Source organism: Vigna radiata, chromosome 8, assembly GCF_000741045.1.
Source record: "Vigna radiata var. radiata cultivar VC1973A chromosome 8, Vradiata_ver6, whole genome shotgun sequence".
Lineage (NCBI taxonomy): Eukaryota > Viridiplantae > Streptophyta > Magnoliopsida > Fabales > Fabaceae > Vigna > Vigna radiata.
In genome coordinates this window covers 148,745-162,981 of record NC_028358.1, presented here as the reverse complement: position 1 = coordinate 162,981, position 14,237 = coordinate 148,745, and the positions used below count along the sequence as shown (strand labels likewise).

At 34.5% G+C, this 14,237-nt stretch overlaps 1 protein-coding gene across 1 annotated transcript; it reads right to left on the bottom strand.

Annotated features, from left to right (window-relative positions):
* Positions 1–285: 285 nt before the first annotated feature.
* LOC106770759 (auxin-induced protein 22B-like) lies at positions 286–2,156 on the bottom strand. Its single transcript, XM_014656552.2, is given in 5 exon segments — positions 286–843; positions 845–901; positions 1,165–1,264; positions 1,363–1,553; positions 1,811–2,156. Coding segments are annotated over 5 exon segments (621 nt in total). The 5' UTR covers positions 2,035–2,156; the 3' UTR covers positions 286–794.
* Positions 2,157–14,237: the final 12,081 nt, after the last annotated feature.

Genomic DNA, 14,237 nt, shown 5'->3' with positions numbered 1-14,237 from the left:
TTTGATGATTATGATCAAATATTTCAAATTTTTGTAACCATATAACATGCTTTCTGAGACAACTCCTGATTTTCAGTTCATACCATATGTGTAGAATTCAATCTTAACATATTCTGTTTTAATAAATATAATCAACTTTGTAAATTTAGTTTTAGTTCAAATTAAGCAGCTCGTATTTAATTTGTTTTTCTTTAGAAAACAAATTAACAATAAAATTCAGTATCAATTTTTTGAATAATGATATGTGAACATTAAAATGTTGTTTACAACATGGGAGAGAGAAAGAGACATAAAATGAACTACAAATAATCTTCTCAAAAGCCAATTAAACATAATATTAACCTAGCTAAAACCACATTAACAACTTTTTGATCATCCACCATATTTAAACAAGCACATGCTTAGTTAATTATGTCCATTGAATAGCAAAGTATTGCATGAATATTTGATGTATTACCCTGTGTTTGTGTGTGTGATAAAAAAGACAAAAAGAAGTACTTTGATGAACAGATCGATCCCTTTTATCTCTCTTGTTCACCAACCAACTTGGCTAAGGCAAATTTGTATGAGGTTTTGCTAATTGAAAGGGTTCAATGGAAGCAACAGCATGTTGCACCTCATCACAGGTCGTTCTAAAATAACCAGAAATATATATCAACAAAACTTGTAGACAGACAGAGTCTTCCATCTCCCTACTTTAAATTCCAACTCAGATTGGCATGCATGGTGATAGCAATGCATTGATTCAACATCTCTTAGTTCCAAAAACCAAGCTGAAAGAATGATTTTCTTCATCATGGCCATATTAATTTAGCTGTTTCTTTCTCATACAAGACAACCCAACCCTCTTGCTTCCGAGCCTTTCATGATTCTTAGTCTTTTGCAAGAAGTCACAAACATGCTGCAGAAAAATAAAAATAAAAACTAAGTTCTCTCTCTGAGTATGCTATGAAAACTGATCAGAAATAAATAAATAAACAACAATATGTTTGCCGTAAGCTGAAACTTACAAATAAGTAAAAATATAATTTTCTCAAAGTTAATACGAGAAAGTTTCATTCTGAAACAAAATATTGTTATTTTCTTCCTCTGAAACATTTACACAAACAGCAAAGAGACAACAACACATAAGACACATGAACAAAAGAGAGTGGTGGAACTTACTGCCATGGAACATCTCCAACTAGCATCCAGTCACCGTCCTTGTCTTCATATGTAGGAGCATATTCAGACCCCTTATAACCCTCTCTTTCAGAGTACTCACCTGATCCAACAAAACCCAGTTCACGTTATTTTCAATCAAACTTGTCTCATTGACCACACCACAACAAAAGAAGACAACGATGAAAATTGGTATCTCACCTATGGCCAACTTGAACATGGTTTCTAAAGCTTTGAGTAGTTCTGGATAGCCTCTGTAGACTTTCAAGTCAATTTTTCTGAGGTAAGGTGCTCCATCCATGCTCACTTTCACAAAGATCCCATCCCCCTCACCCTCCTGCACACTGTTCTTCCTGTAGGATCTGATTGGTGGCCACCCCACTATCTTTGCCCTGCCATCCCAATAATAAACACATTTAATCCATTAACCTTAAAACTCAGATCCAAACAACACAACAAAAGTTATTAACAAACTAATTCCATTTTTGAAGGGAAGCCACCAGTACCAAACCAATTCAAACCTATTCTTCTACTTCTTTATGTTTTAAATACAAAAGAACTATACGAATTTCATAAAAAAATTAGCAGAAATGGCAGATTCAGAGTTATGAAAAAAAAAAAAGCACGATTCTTGAAAACGTAAACGTACTTGGATGGAGGGGCTGAAACAGTCTCTACGTGTTGTTGGTGATGTGAAGCCTTGGAAATGGAAACGGAGTCTTGAGAAGATTCACGCACTTGTCTTTTGTTGTTTCTAATAACAGCATGTGTACACAGGTTCTTGTCTTCCTTTTCCTCTGTCCCTGGCAACCCTAATCTAAGTTCTGTTGCCTTGAGGTTCAGATCACTCTCAAATACCACTCTGCTTTCCATCTTTCTCTGTGATCACAATTTCCCACCACCAAAATATATTCCTAATCTTAACTATTCCTGTTGAAATTAAACGTGAGAAGTTGAAACTGGAAGCCTATTTTATAGCAAAGTCGGAATAAAGGATGTGTGGCCGTCAGGGTACACTGTTTTTTCTAAAGAAAAAGACTAGTACCAAATTTTTATATATCTTTTTTAACTAATATACTTTTTAAACGAGAAAAAAAAAGTTTAAAGGTTTTTTCTTTAACTATTATCAAAAGAAAATAAAATTTGTAATAAAAAAATTAAGATTATACGCGTAGAAAATGATGTAAGAAAACCTTATACAATTTAAAAAATGTGTTTTTTCTTTTTTTTCACATAACGTGTCGGTAGCAGTCACAGAAGCTTTAAAGGAACATGTCCCCCTGGTTGGAGGACAAACGTGGGACACACTCACCCACCCTATTGTCGGGTTGGGAGTGGATGGACGGTTGCGATGTGTTTGGGGGACAAATCGAAATAAGGAGCGTTGATTTGAAGGAAGCAGCGCATGTGAATAGAGGGACCTTGTGAGGGTTGGTCATCGTGGTAAGAACCACTCATGTGGGGCTGCTAATAGTGTGCTACATCATAAATCACTATTTTAATTTCAATTTTTTCTTTAAATAAAAATTAGCTTAGTTTCAAATCTGTGTATAAATATGTTAGGATTTTTGGCTTTTGGGTTTATAACATAATATCAAAATAATAAATATAATTATAAAATAGTTTCACAAAATTTAAGATAATATAATAGTGGATGACAAAATTAAGGGCTATTGCTACAGTTTGGAGGGTTAAAATTTGTAGCTACAAACATTAAGTTTGTATGAGAAAACTACACACTATGCTTAGAAAAAAATGCAAAGTCAAATGGTGAAATAATATATATATATATATATATATATATATATATATATATATATATATATATATATATATATATATATATATATATATATATATATATATATCATAGGTTCATTACCCTTTTCCAACTTGAGCCTCCAAATGCATGAGCCAAAGTTTGCTGTAAGCTAACAAAACATTTTAAAAGCTAGCAGATGCTGCAACCCAAATGTAATTAATAAGTACTAAAATGAAACTGTTATTTGTTAGATCATCTAAGTTTTGTTTGTTTTTTTTTTTTTTCTATACCTTAAAAAGATAGAAATGATTATGCTTTCTCTTAATGAAATGGGTTAATTTCCATAAAACATTTTTTAATAAAGTTTATAATTATTTTTTGGTTAAAAGCTTTTTTTATCCTAGTTTTGGATTGAAAAATTTGAAATGGTCTCCATTTTTATTGTGTTCAATTTAGTCCCAAAGAACGTATTTTGTGTTCAATTAAGTCCTTTTTACTAACTCCGTCTAAATTGATAATGACGAGCTGTCCAGATGTGTAACTGCATTGTGAAATGTCATTTTTTTGCTGACTTGGAGTCCTTTTCAGTTGGAATTAAGATTTTTTATATTCTATTTCTAATTAGGGTTGTTAATTTGGGAATAAATTAAAGTTAAGTATTTGGGAGGGAAACTTATGAAACTTGCGATATTGAGAAGAACAACTTTGGGATTCCACACCAGTAACGCTCTGTTCCAATCAAAAGCAATCATATTTGGGAAATCAGATTTGCGAAATCAGGTTTGCGTTCGTAATCCCTGCTTTGTAGCAATTAGATATCTAGGATTTTTGTTAAAGACGGTAAAACCTCAAAAATTTTCGTTTGAGTGTTAGATTTTGGAAAAGTTACAAATTTTGTAACAATTTTTGAAATTTATATAGGGCATTGTTGTGTAACGTATTATAAGTGGTTCGTATTGTTGGATTTTTGACTTTGATATAGTGGTCACATGTTAACCGTTACTTTTAGCGTTTATATAATGGTCACATGCCCATAAACTTCATTTTGTAGGCTTGCGTTTGGGATATCTGAGGAGAGGTTTAATGTTGTGGTCCACCATGGTGGGACCCTAGTACGTCAATATCCTATTGAATATGTTTGTGGGGAAAAGACATATTGGAGTGTGAACCCTGACAAATGGAGTTATTTCGAAGTAGTAGATGCTATTAAAGAATTGGGCTATATTAAAGTGACTGACATATTTTATTGCATTGATAATATTCTACTTAAGTTGGATGATGATAGGAGTGCAATGAACATGGTAGGCATTGCCAAGAAGTTAGGGGAAGTTAAGGTGTATGTGGTTCACGGTGTAGATGATGACTCAGAGTTGGTTGAAATAGAACCAAGTGAACAACAACAAGACCAAGTTCTTTTCCTTTGTCAAGGAACTTTAGATAGTACGGAAGATACCCATGTAGGTAGGGAGGGCTTGAATGATGACGTCCATAATGAGGANGAGGAGGAAGTACACTTGGGGTTGAATGATGAAGGGGAAACGCATAAGAGAAATGATGACGTCGAGAGGGAGGAGGAAGAGGAAGTAGAGTTGGAGGAGGAGGACATGGATGATCAACAGGAAGTAGAGTTGGAGGAGGTGCATGTGGAGGAAGAAGTACACGTTGAAGATTTTACTTCAAGTGTGTCTGATGATGTAGGGGATGTTGATGAAGGAGAAGAGGATGAAGCACAACGAGATGTTGATGAAGGATAAGGGGATGAAGGATTAGTGGATCTTGATGTTAATGTTGATGAAGTACTTAGGGACAATATAGAAGGGGCTGTATCAGTGGAAGTTAGTGAAAATGAAGAAAGTGCAAGAGAGGATTCAGTTGATATTGCACATACCAGAAGAACCCATATGACAGAGGGTTGTTTGATGATGAGTGGGAGTCAGAGTTTTTGGCCAGTCCAGATGAAAGTGGAAGTGAGGATAGTGGTCACGAAAGGCAAAGTTGTGGTCCATTTGGGACCTTTGTTATGCAAAAGAGTATGTCTGAATACAAGTGGGAGTGAGAGCAAAATTTAAGGATAAAAATGAGTTTATGGATGTTGTTAGAAGTTATGCAGTCCACGGTAGGAGAGATTTGAAGTTTATTAAGAATGATAACTGACGGGTACGAGTGAGATGTTTGGGTGGCCAAAAGAGTTGTCCATGGATGGCTTATTGTGGCTATATGGAAGGTTGTAGGACTTGGCAATTGAGAAAAATAGTGGATAAGCATAGTTGTAGTAAGCAATTCAACATTAAAATGATGAATGCTAAGTGGTTGAGTGAGACATTAGATAATTCACTAGAACAAAATCCGAATTTGAAGATAAATGAAATACGCTCAAAAAGCTTTGAGGAAATGGAATACCAATGTCACACTTTCTAAAGCTCGTAGGGTAAAGATAAGGGCATCTGAAAAACTTGAAAGTAGTTTCAAAAACCAGTTCAAAAGAATTCATGACTATGCACATGAATTATTGAAATGTAACCTTGGATCAACAGTACAAGTTAAAGTGGATAGTGAAAGTGGTGAGTCAATTTTTCAGAGATTATATGTTTGTTTGAAAGCTTGCAAGGTTAGTTTTGTGTCTTGTAGGCCATTTATTGGTTTGAATGGATATTTTCTGAAAGGATTGTATAAGGGGGAGTTATTAACAACTATTGGGAGAGATCTTAATGACCAGATGTTACCTTTGGCATACGCAATTGTGGAAGTAGAGAACAAAGATAGTTGGACATGGTTTTTACAGTTGTTGATAGAAGACCTTGGAGGTGCTGAAGTATGCAATGGATGCACTTTTATGTCTGATCAACAAAAGGTAAATGCATTTTTCTGTTCTGTTTCATAAGATTAAAATGTTCAAATTGGTCCCTACTTTTGATTACAATGTTCAAATTGGTCCGTAATTTGGTTAATATTGTTCTATTTCGTCCCTTTTGCAAATAAGGGTTTGCTGTCAGCTATTGAACAACTTTTATCTAAGACAAAGCATAGATATTGCATGCGACACTTGTATGCAAATTTTAGGAAGAAGTTTTCTGGCCAAAAGTTGAAGAATCTAATGTGGAAAGTTGTTGCAAGTACATATCCCTAAGCTTGGGAAAAAGAGATGTTAAATATAATGGAAGTGAATGAAGAGGCTTACAGATATCTAATTGCTATCGCGCCAAGGTATTATTTGTTCACTAACAATACTTTGATGACATGTATAGTGCATATAAAAATCATTTTTATTTCTTGTAACAAATATTGGTCAAGATATAGATTTACAGGTAGGACAGTTTGTGATACACTAACCAATAACATGAGTGAAGATTTTAATAATGTGATTGTTGAGGCACGAGGAAAGCCCGTTATAACCATGCTTAAAGAAATTAAAGTTTTCCTCATGAAAAGATGGGCAACCAATAGAATAAAAACATGTAATATGGACTTTGTTATCTGCCCCAAGATTAAAAAGAGACCTACAAAAGGGTCCAATTTATCCAAAAATTGGATCCCCAGGTACGCATTTCCTTTAGTTGATGGTAGTTGGACTATGATTAAAATGTTGTTATCGATCAAATAATTCTTAACTTGTATTCATTTATGGCTCCATGATAGTTGGTCTGTAGAAAAACTCTTTGAAGTTAGGCATTATGCACAGATTACAAACAAGTTTGCAGTTAACTTGGACAACCAAGATTGTACGTGCAGGAAATGGTTTCTTACTGGGATCCCATGCTGCCATGCAATTGCAGCCATGAAGTTCCTAAATTTAGATCCAGAAGATTATGTACCCATTTGGTTCAGACGGTCAACGTATGAAGAAGCATATGCCTCCATCATATTTCCAGTCAATGAGCACCTGTTATGGGAAAGAACACCCTACGTAGACGTCCTCCCACCATTGAAGAGAAAATTACCTGGCAGACCAAAGAAGAAAAGAAGGTTGGAGCAATGAGAGCTAAGGAGGGATGAGACCCAGATGACCATAGGTGGCCACCGCAAGAAGTGTAGTATTTGTCGTCAAGTTGGACATAAGTGAAATAACTGCCCCACTCAACATCAAGCAGACCTACCAGAACCATCTCAACCACTACCCCAACAACCAACTGAGGAAATTACACAACCATCCCAACCACCTGCTGAGGAAATGACACAACAATCTGAACCCCCACCAATCAGACTCGACAAGTTACTAATTAGAAGACAACGTCCTTTATAATGTTATAAACTTGATGTACTTTTGTTTTGTTCGAATTGGTCAGTTCTGTGGTAAACATTAACCACTGGTTATGTTTTGGATGTACTTTAAATTTGTTTTGTTGGAATTGGTCAGTTTTGTGGTAAACATTAGCCATTGGATATGTTTTGAATGTTGTTTAAATTTGTTTTGCTGGAATTGGTCAATTGGTTCTGTTTATGCAAAGTTATCATTTCAATTGTTGGATATGCATGTAATGATTACCTTGGTTCTGTTTATGCAAAGTTATCATTTTAATGCTTTATACATAGGGACCACATTTACAAGTAATAAACAAAAAGTGGGACTAAATTGAACAATTACTTACTAAATAATTGAAATTTCATTCCTTCATTTAGTACAAAAGAAATAGCCACAACCTAAACATCACAATAGTTCAACTCCATTGACCTTAAATCACTACGTTCAACCATATTGGGACCACCACTTTAAACATCATCACTTCAACCAAAATACATAAAACATAAGTATGTTAACTACACTAAGAAAATCAGCCACTGCTACTAATAATTGGATATTTTTCTTCAAAGCTTTGAGTGTGTTTTCCAGATCACAAATCTTCCCCCTTAGCCTCCCAATAATAACATCCCTTTCATCATCATTTTCTTTACTGCACCACTTGAAATAGTTGCAACACATCGCATTAGCAGCTTCACTCTGTTATTCATCAACAACAAAAACTTCAAACACAATGTTAATTACTAACACATAAAGAACATGAGGTTTATATTCAAATTACCTTGTAGTTTCGACAACCCCAAAAATATCTTCCGGCATTCTTTGGAGTTCTAGCCATTTTTACTACTGTCATCTCACCACAATTGCAAATGGGGATTATCCCTTGCCCCATTGAACCACCACCAGGTGAATAATGAGAACAACGACGACCCAAGCTATTGCAACAAGAAGAAGAAGAATGGGAAGCAGACATGGCTCATTAACCAACAAGGTTGCGAAGAAGATTGGGAACATACAACTTTCACAAAACATAAATGAAAACCCTAATTTTATAATCCACCATCTTTTCACCTCCCAAATTAACAAACCTAATCAGAAATAGAATTTAAAAAATCCTAATTCCAACTGAAAAGGACTCCAAGTCAGCAAAAAAATGACATCTCACAATGCAGTTACACATCTGGACAGCTCGCCGTTCTCAATTTAGACGGAGTTAGTGAAAAGGACTTAATTGAACACGAAATACGTTCTTTGGGACTAAATTGAACACAAAATAAAAAAAGGGGACCATTTCGAATTTTCTCATCCAAAACTGTGACCAAAAAGAGCTTTTAACCTTAATTTTTTTATCTATATAATTCTTTAAGATATATGAATAACATTCACTATGTGTATCTTAAAAAAAGTATAAATGTCATATGTAGATAAAATAGTTTCTTGACAATTATTTAAAAATATTTGACAAATATCACGTCATATTGTTAGATAATAAAAGGGAAAAATCAAATGATTTTTAAAAATCAAAATTAAAACTTGTTTATTTTAACCAATTTTAAAATGTTAATTGTTCTTGTGGGTTAAATTTACTTATGATTTTTAGAGTTTTTTTTTAGCAACACGTTACATTGTTGGTTTTTCTTTTTTATTTATGTTGTTCATCCTCTATATAACCAATAGATAAAGGTACTTACGAAATCATTTTATGCTTAACTTAGTGTTCAGTCTCAACTTATATGATAATTTTGTTAAATATCAAAGTATTAATATCCTACCTTCAAGTCATGTTTATAGGCCTTTAGAGGGCTTTTACTTTAATGTAGGTCTAATGATGGTCCTATAGAAAAATATTTTGGATGAATTGATTTATCATTGGATCACAGTAGTATAAATGTACAACTTGATAACGTAATTTGGAAAGAGAGAGTTAAAAGAGAATAAACTCCACCAATTTAATATCAATTATTATAACATCAATTATAATAATTGATATTCAACACTAATAATTAAATTAATAAAGGGAAATTAAATATACAAGAATTAGCTAATAAAGGCTAATTATTCCAATTTAAAATTAATTATTATAATTGATAGGTCCAAGAATCTTTTAATCTTGTTTAGTGTGCTAATTATATAATTAACTTTAAGGTTGGCTTTCTTGGTGTTTGATCAGTGGAAATCGATGCTTAAGGTATGTGATCGATCATTTTGGTTGGACTTATATTTTCTCCTTTTTGAGGTCGTATACACATTATCCCTCAAGCCTGAGTGCAAGGATGACGAAACAAAGGGTTTTTTCTTGAGTATGGATTGTCTTTGTTGTCGTTCGCGTTGTGTGGGAAGTCGTAACACTTTGGGGATTATATATGTTAGACTAATTCAAAACATCACAAAATTTGGGTCGTTGGATCATGTCTAATCCAAGGGTCGGGGTTTGGCAACTATTGACTTGATTTGACCATAGTCTCCCATATAAATAGGAGTAGGATTTTCTTCATTTGACACTTTGCATTCTTTTTTAGAGCGTCTTCTCACCACGGGTTTGCAATAAGGTAATGATGACCAAAATGATAAGCATTTCATCATCTAAGGAGCTTTTGGGTAGGGAAGCCAAGGGGTAACTAGATGACACGTCCTCATCAATGTTAGGTTTGTGTTCTAGTCAAGGGGGATGTCCACTTCGAGAAGCAACCAATCTTAAAGCTCTAGTACAAGGAATAATGGATCAGTGTTGTAGGTGGACCAGAGCTGTCAAAATGGGTCACAACCCGCGGGCCAACCCGGCCCACCACGGGTTTGAGTCGGGTTAGGTTTGAAAAATTTGTATTTTTTTTATGCGGGTCAGATTTCAACTCGACTCATTTAAACCCGGGTCATGCGGGTTGAATCCATGGTGGGCCGGGTTGGCTCACCAACCACCTACCTAATTTTATTTTATTAAAATTTAATTTTAATTTTATAAAAAAAATATTTATTATTATTTTTTGCTTGAAAAAATTATTTAGGTTCTCTATTTTTAAAATTAATTAAATATCCATGTTGGAAGTGAAAGTGAAATTTGTTTAGGTTTGAATTATAGAAAGTTTGTAATTTTTTTTATTTAAGAAAAAATTGTAATTAAGTGGGCTAGTGAGACAACCCATTTACCCACCAACCCATGGTGGGTCGGGCCGGGTTCGAATTTTTCTGGCTCGCTAATAAATGAGTTGGGTTACCCATTTTGACAGCTCTAAGGTGGACAATTAAGTTTTTTATTTAAAGGAGGATATTTCTCAGCGTAATGCATGCGTGGATGTCAATGTAAATGGTAAAGGAGATGAATTAAACTTGCCACGTATTCTTGGGTACGATTGGGTTATTGCGCACGTTCTACAATATGTGACCGAGTATCGCTAGGACGGTCACTTCATTATCTGGCAAAGTGGGTCAACTTCCTTAAAGAGGGCATTTCTAACACTCTTTCCAACTTTGGTGCCTATTGTGGTAACAAGCACATGTGCTACATATTAGTAATTAAAGATTAATTTATGTTTTATTAGTAATTAAACGTCAGTTTCAGTTTTTAATTTTTTGTTTAAATATTATGGTCAAATATTGACCTATTATTTAGGGATATAGTGACTTATGTTTAGGAAACTGCTCACTACGTGTGCAGAGTCTGTTATCTTTTGTTATAGAGTTGTTTTCTTTGTTGTTGTAAGACTATAAAGCCTATGATCTGTTATTTGAATTAATAAGAGTGTTTTTCACACAAAAGTAAAGAGTACTTTACGTGTTTACAATTGGTATCAGAGCTCCTTCATAGAGGCCTGATCCAAAATTTATTAAGTGTGTGAGCACATCTTAAAAAAATCGTAGCAGCACAAAGATACAAAGAAGAAACATGGGAGATTCAAACACCAGCAAATACGTGCAACCTGCAATTCCTAGATTTGATTGGTACTATAATCATTGGGCGAAACTCATGGAGAATTTTCTTCGTTCTAAGGAATATTTGTAGTTGGTAGAGCATGGAATTCCAGTTGTTGCAAATAAAACAATTGCATCAGAAGCTGAACTCAAAGTCATGGAAGAACAACACTTGAAGGATTTGAAAGTAAAGAATTATTTATATCAAGCCATTGATCGCGAAATTCTAGATATTATACTCAATGATGATACCTCAAAAGATATTTAGGACTTTATGAAGCAAAAGTTTCAAGGATCTACAAAAGTGAAAAGAGCACAATTACAAGCACTACATCGAGAATTTGAAATTCTACATATGAAGGAAGATGAAACAGTGAATTCATTCTTTGCCCGCACCTTAAAGATTGCAAAACTTATGAAGGCATGTGGAGAAAGTATGCGGGAGAATATTATTGTTGTAAAAATCTTACGGTCCATGCCTCTGAAAATTAATTATGTTGTATGCTCGATCGAAGAATCAAATAACTTGGACACTATGACGATTGATGAACTACAGAGCAACCTTTTAGTTCATAAGCAAAGGATGGTGGGTCATGACGAGGCAGACCAGGCACTGCAAATTATGCATGAAGACAGGAGAGGAAGAGGTCAAGGAAGAGGACGAGGTTTTTTTCGTGGTAGAGGAAGAGGCAGACAATCCTTCAACAAAGCTGAAATTGAATGTTTCAAATGTCACAAATTTGGACATTTTCAATACGAATGTCCTACCTGGGAGAAAAATTTCAATTATGTAGAGGTGGAAGAAAAGGTAGTCCAGAGGATGAACTCCTGCTAATGACTTATTTTGAGTTGAAGCAAGGAACAACAGAGGAATGGTTTCTTGACTTTAGGTGCAGTAACCATATGAGTGGTAACAAAGAATGGTTCTTAGAATTAGATGAGAACTTTAGACATGCAGTAAAACTTGGCAATGACACACGAATAGCTGTAATGGGGAAAGATAGTGTTCGTTTGAATGTTAATGGAGCTATACATGTAATCTCACATGTGTACTATGTTCTAGAATTAAAGAACAATTGAATAAGCATAGGACAACTCCAAGAAAAAGGGTTGTCCATAAAGATTCAGAATGGGAAGTGTAAAGTCTCTCATCCTAAGAAAGGACAAATTATGGAAATAGATATGAAGGAAAATATAATGCTTATTTTGAAAGCTACCAAGGCACCTTTAAATTCAACATGTTTCCAGATATAACTAAAGGAAGGGACACAACTTTGGCACAACTGGTTTGGTCACTTAAGCTATAATGGTTTGAAGACACTTTTCTCCAAACAAATGATGAATGAACCACCTGCTGTCACAGTTCCAAGAGAGCTTTGTACGCACTGTTTGGCTGGGAAGCAACACCGAAAGCCTATGCCCAAGAAAAGCCTATGGAGAGCATAAAAAAAAGCTTCAACTTGTGCATTAAGATATATGTGGACCTACCAATCAAATATCAAACAACAACAAGAGGTATATTCTGAGTTTTATAGATGATTTCTCTCAAAAAATTTGGCTTTATTTCTTGAATGAAAAATTAGAAACCTTTTTACACTCTAAAAGATTCAAGGTGTTGGTTGAAAAAGAAGTTGGTGTAAGCATTGAATGTTTAAGGACAGATAGAGGAGGAGAATTCACTTTAAACGAATTTGGTGAATTTTATAAAAGCCACGACATACGTAGGTAGTTAACTGCAACCTACACACCTCAGCAAAAAGGAGTTGCTGAAAGGAGGAACATAACAATTATGAACATGGTGCAATCTATGCTAATTGGAAAACAAGTTCCGAAAATATTTTGGGCTGAAGCTTGATAACGGTTAAAAAACCGTTATTTTATACTTAATTTTGATATCAAATGCACTCTTGTTGACTTATAAACTTGCTTTGACTCATGATTTTGCTTTAGTTTTGTGAATAAGAGAGTTGAGGACATGTTTTATGATTTTATCAATAATTTCCCTTGATTTTGTAGGTTATTGGAATGATTTGAAAGAAGGGTTGAAGTATCAAGGAGTTATTGTGTAGAAAAGTCAAACAGTCAACCAAAAAAGTCAATCAGTCAACTAGAATGCTAAAAAGTTGACCAGAGTTGACCAGAGTGCAAAAAAAGTGGCGCTGAGCGCCAATCTCGAGACCAGTTTTTCACTGTTTTTCCCCTAGACAGCGTTGAGCGGCCATTCTGGGTGCCGCACCTACCGCTGAGCGGTGGTTTGTACCGCTGAGCGGTGTACTATTGGACTTGGGCCAATTTTTTGTTATTTTTATGATCTATTTTGGGTCTGAACCCATTTTCTGTTATTTTTATGCCCTATTTAAAGGTCAAAACGTCTTAGGGTTTGCATCTTTTGATGGCTTAGCCACAAAAACACACTTTTCACCTCTTTGGGGGCATATTTGGGGAATTGACAACTCTCCTTTTAGGGTTTCTATCTCTTTTATTCCATTGTACATCTAGTTCTTTCATGACGATGGAGAACTAATCTTATTTGTTGCTAGGGAAAGATGTAACCTCTAAACTCTCATATATCGAAGTTCTTATTTTATTCATATACTTTTGTTATCAATAATTTGACTTTTCTTCTCTATACTTTAAAGCTTGCATTGTTTAACTCATTCGGTGTTATGATCTTTGATTTTGTCGATACGAGGACGTATTGGGAAATCTAGAACTGAGGAGAATTCTCTTGATTATGAGATATTGCCTAGGGATAGGAATAGGACTGTCAATTGCTTTAAGCTTCTTTGATTTATGCATTAGTAATTACTAGGGAGACTAGGGATAATAAACTAGTAATTATGGTAATAGACTCTTTTCGTCGAGGGATCGAGTTTAAAGTAATTTAGAAAGTTGCATGAACATTGATAACAAATAAGAATAATAGATATATGAGAGTGATTAGGTGAAATCTAAACCCTAACAACAAACTCATCTCATATTATCAACATCATCCATCCACTTTTGTGTTTAACCTCAATTGATCAAATTGCATTCATGTTTATTTTTCCGCACTTTACATTCCAAAACCCCAAAATATTGTTCTCATAAGTCTTAATTGGTTAAGCAAAAACACAACAGTTTAGTGTCGTGAGTCTCTTGGGAAAACGATACTTGGTCTTACCATTTATT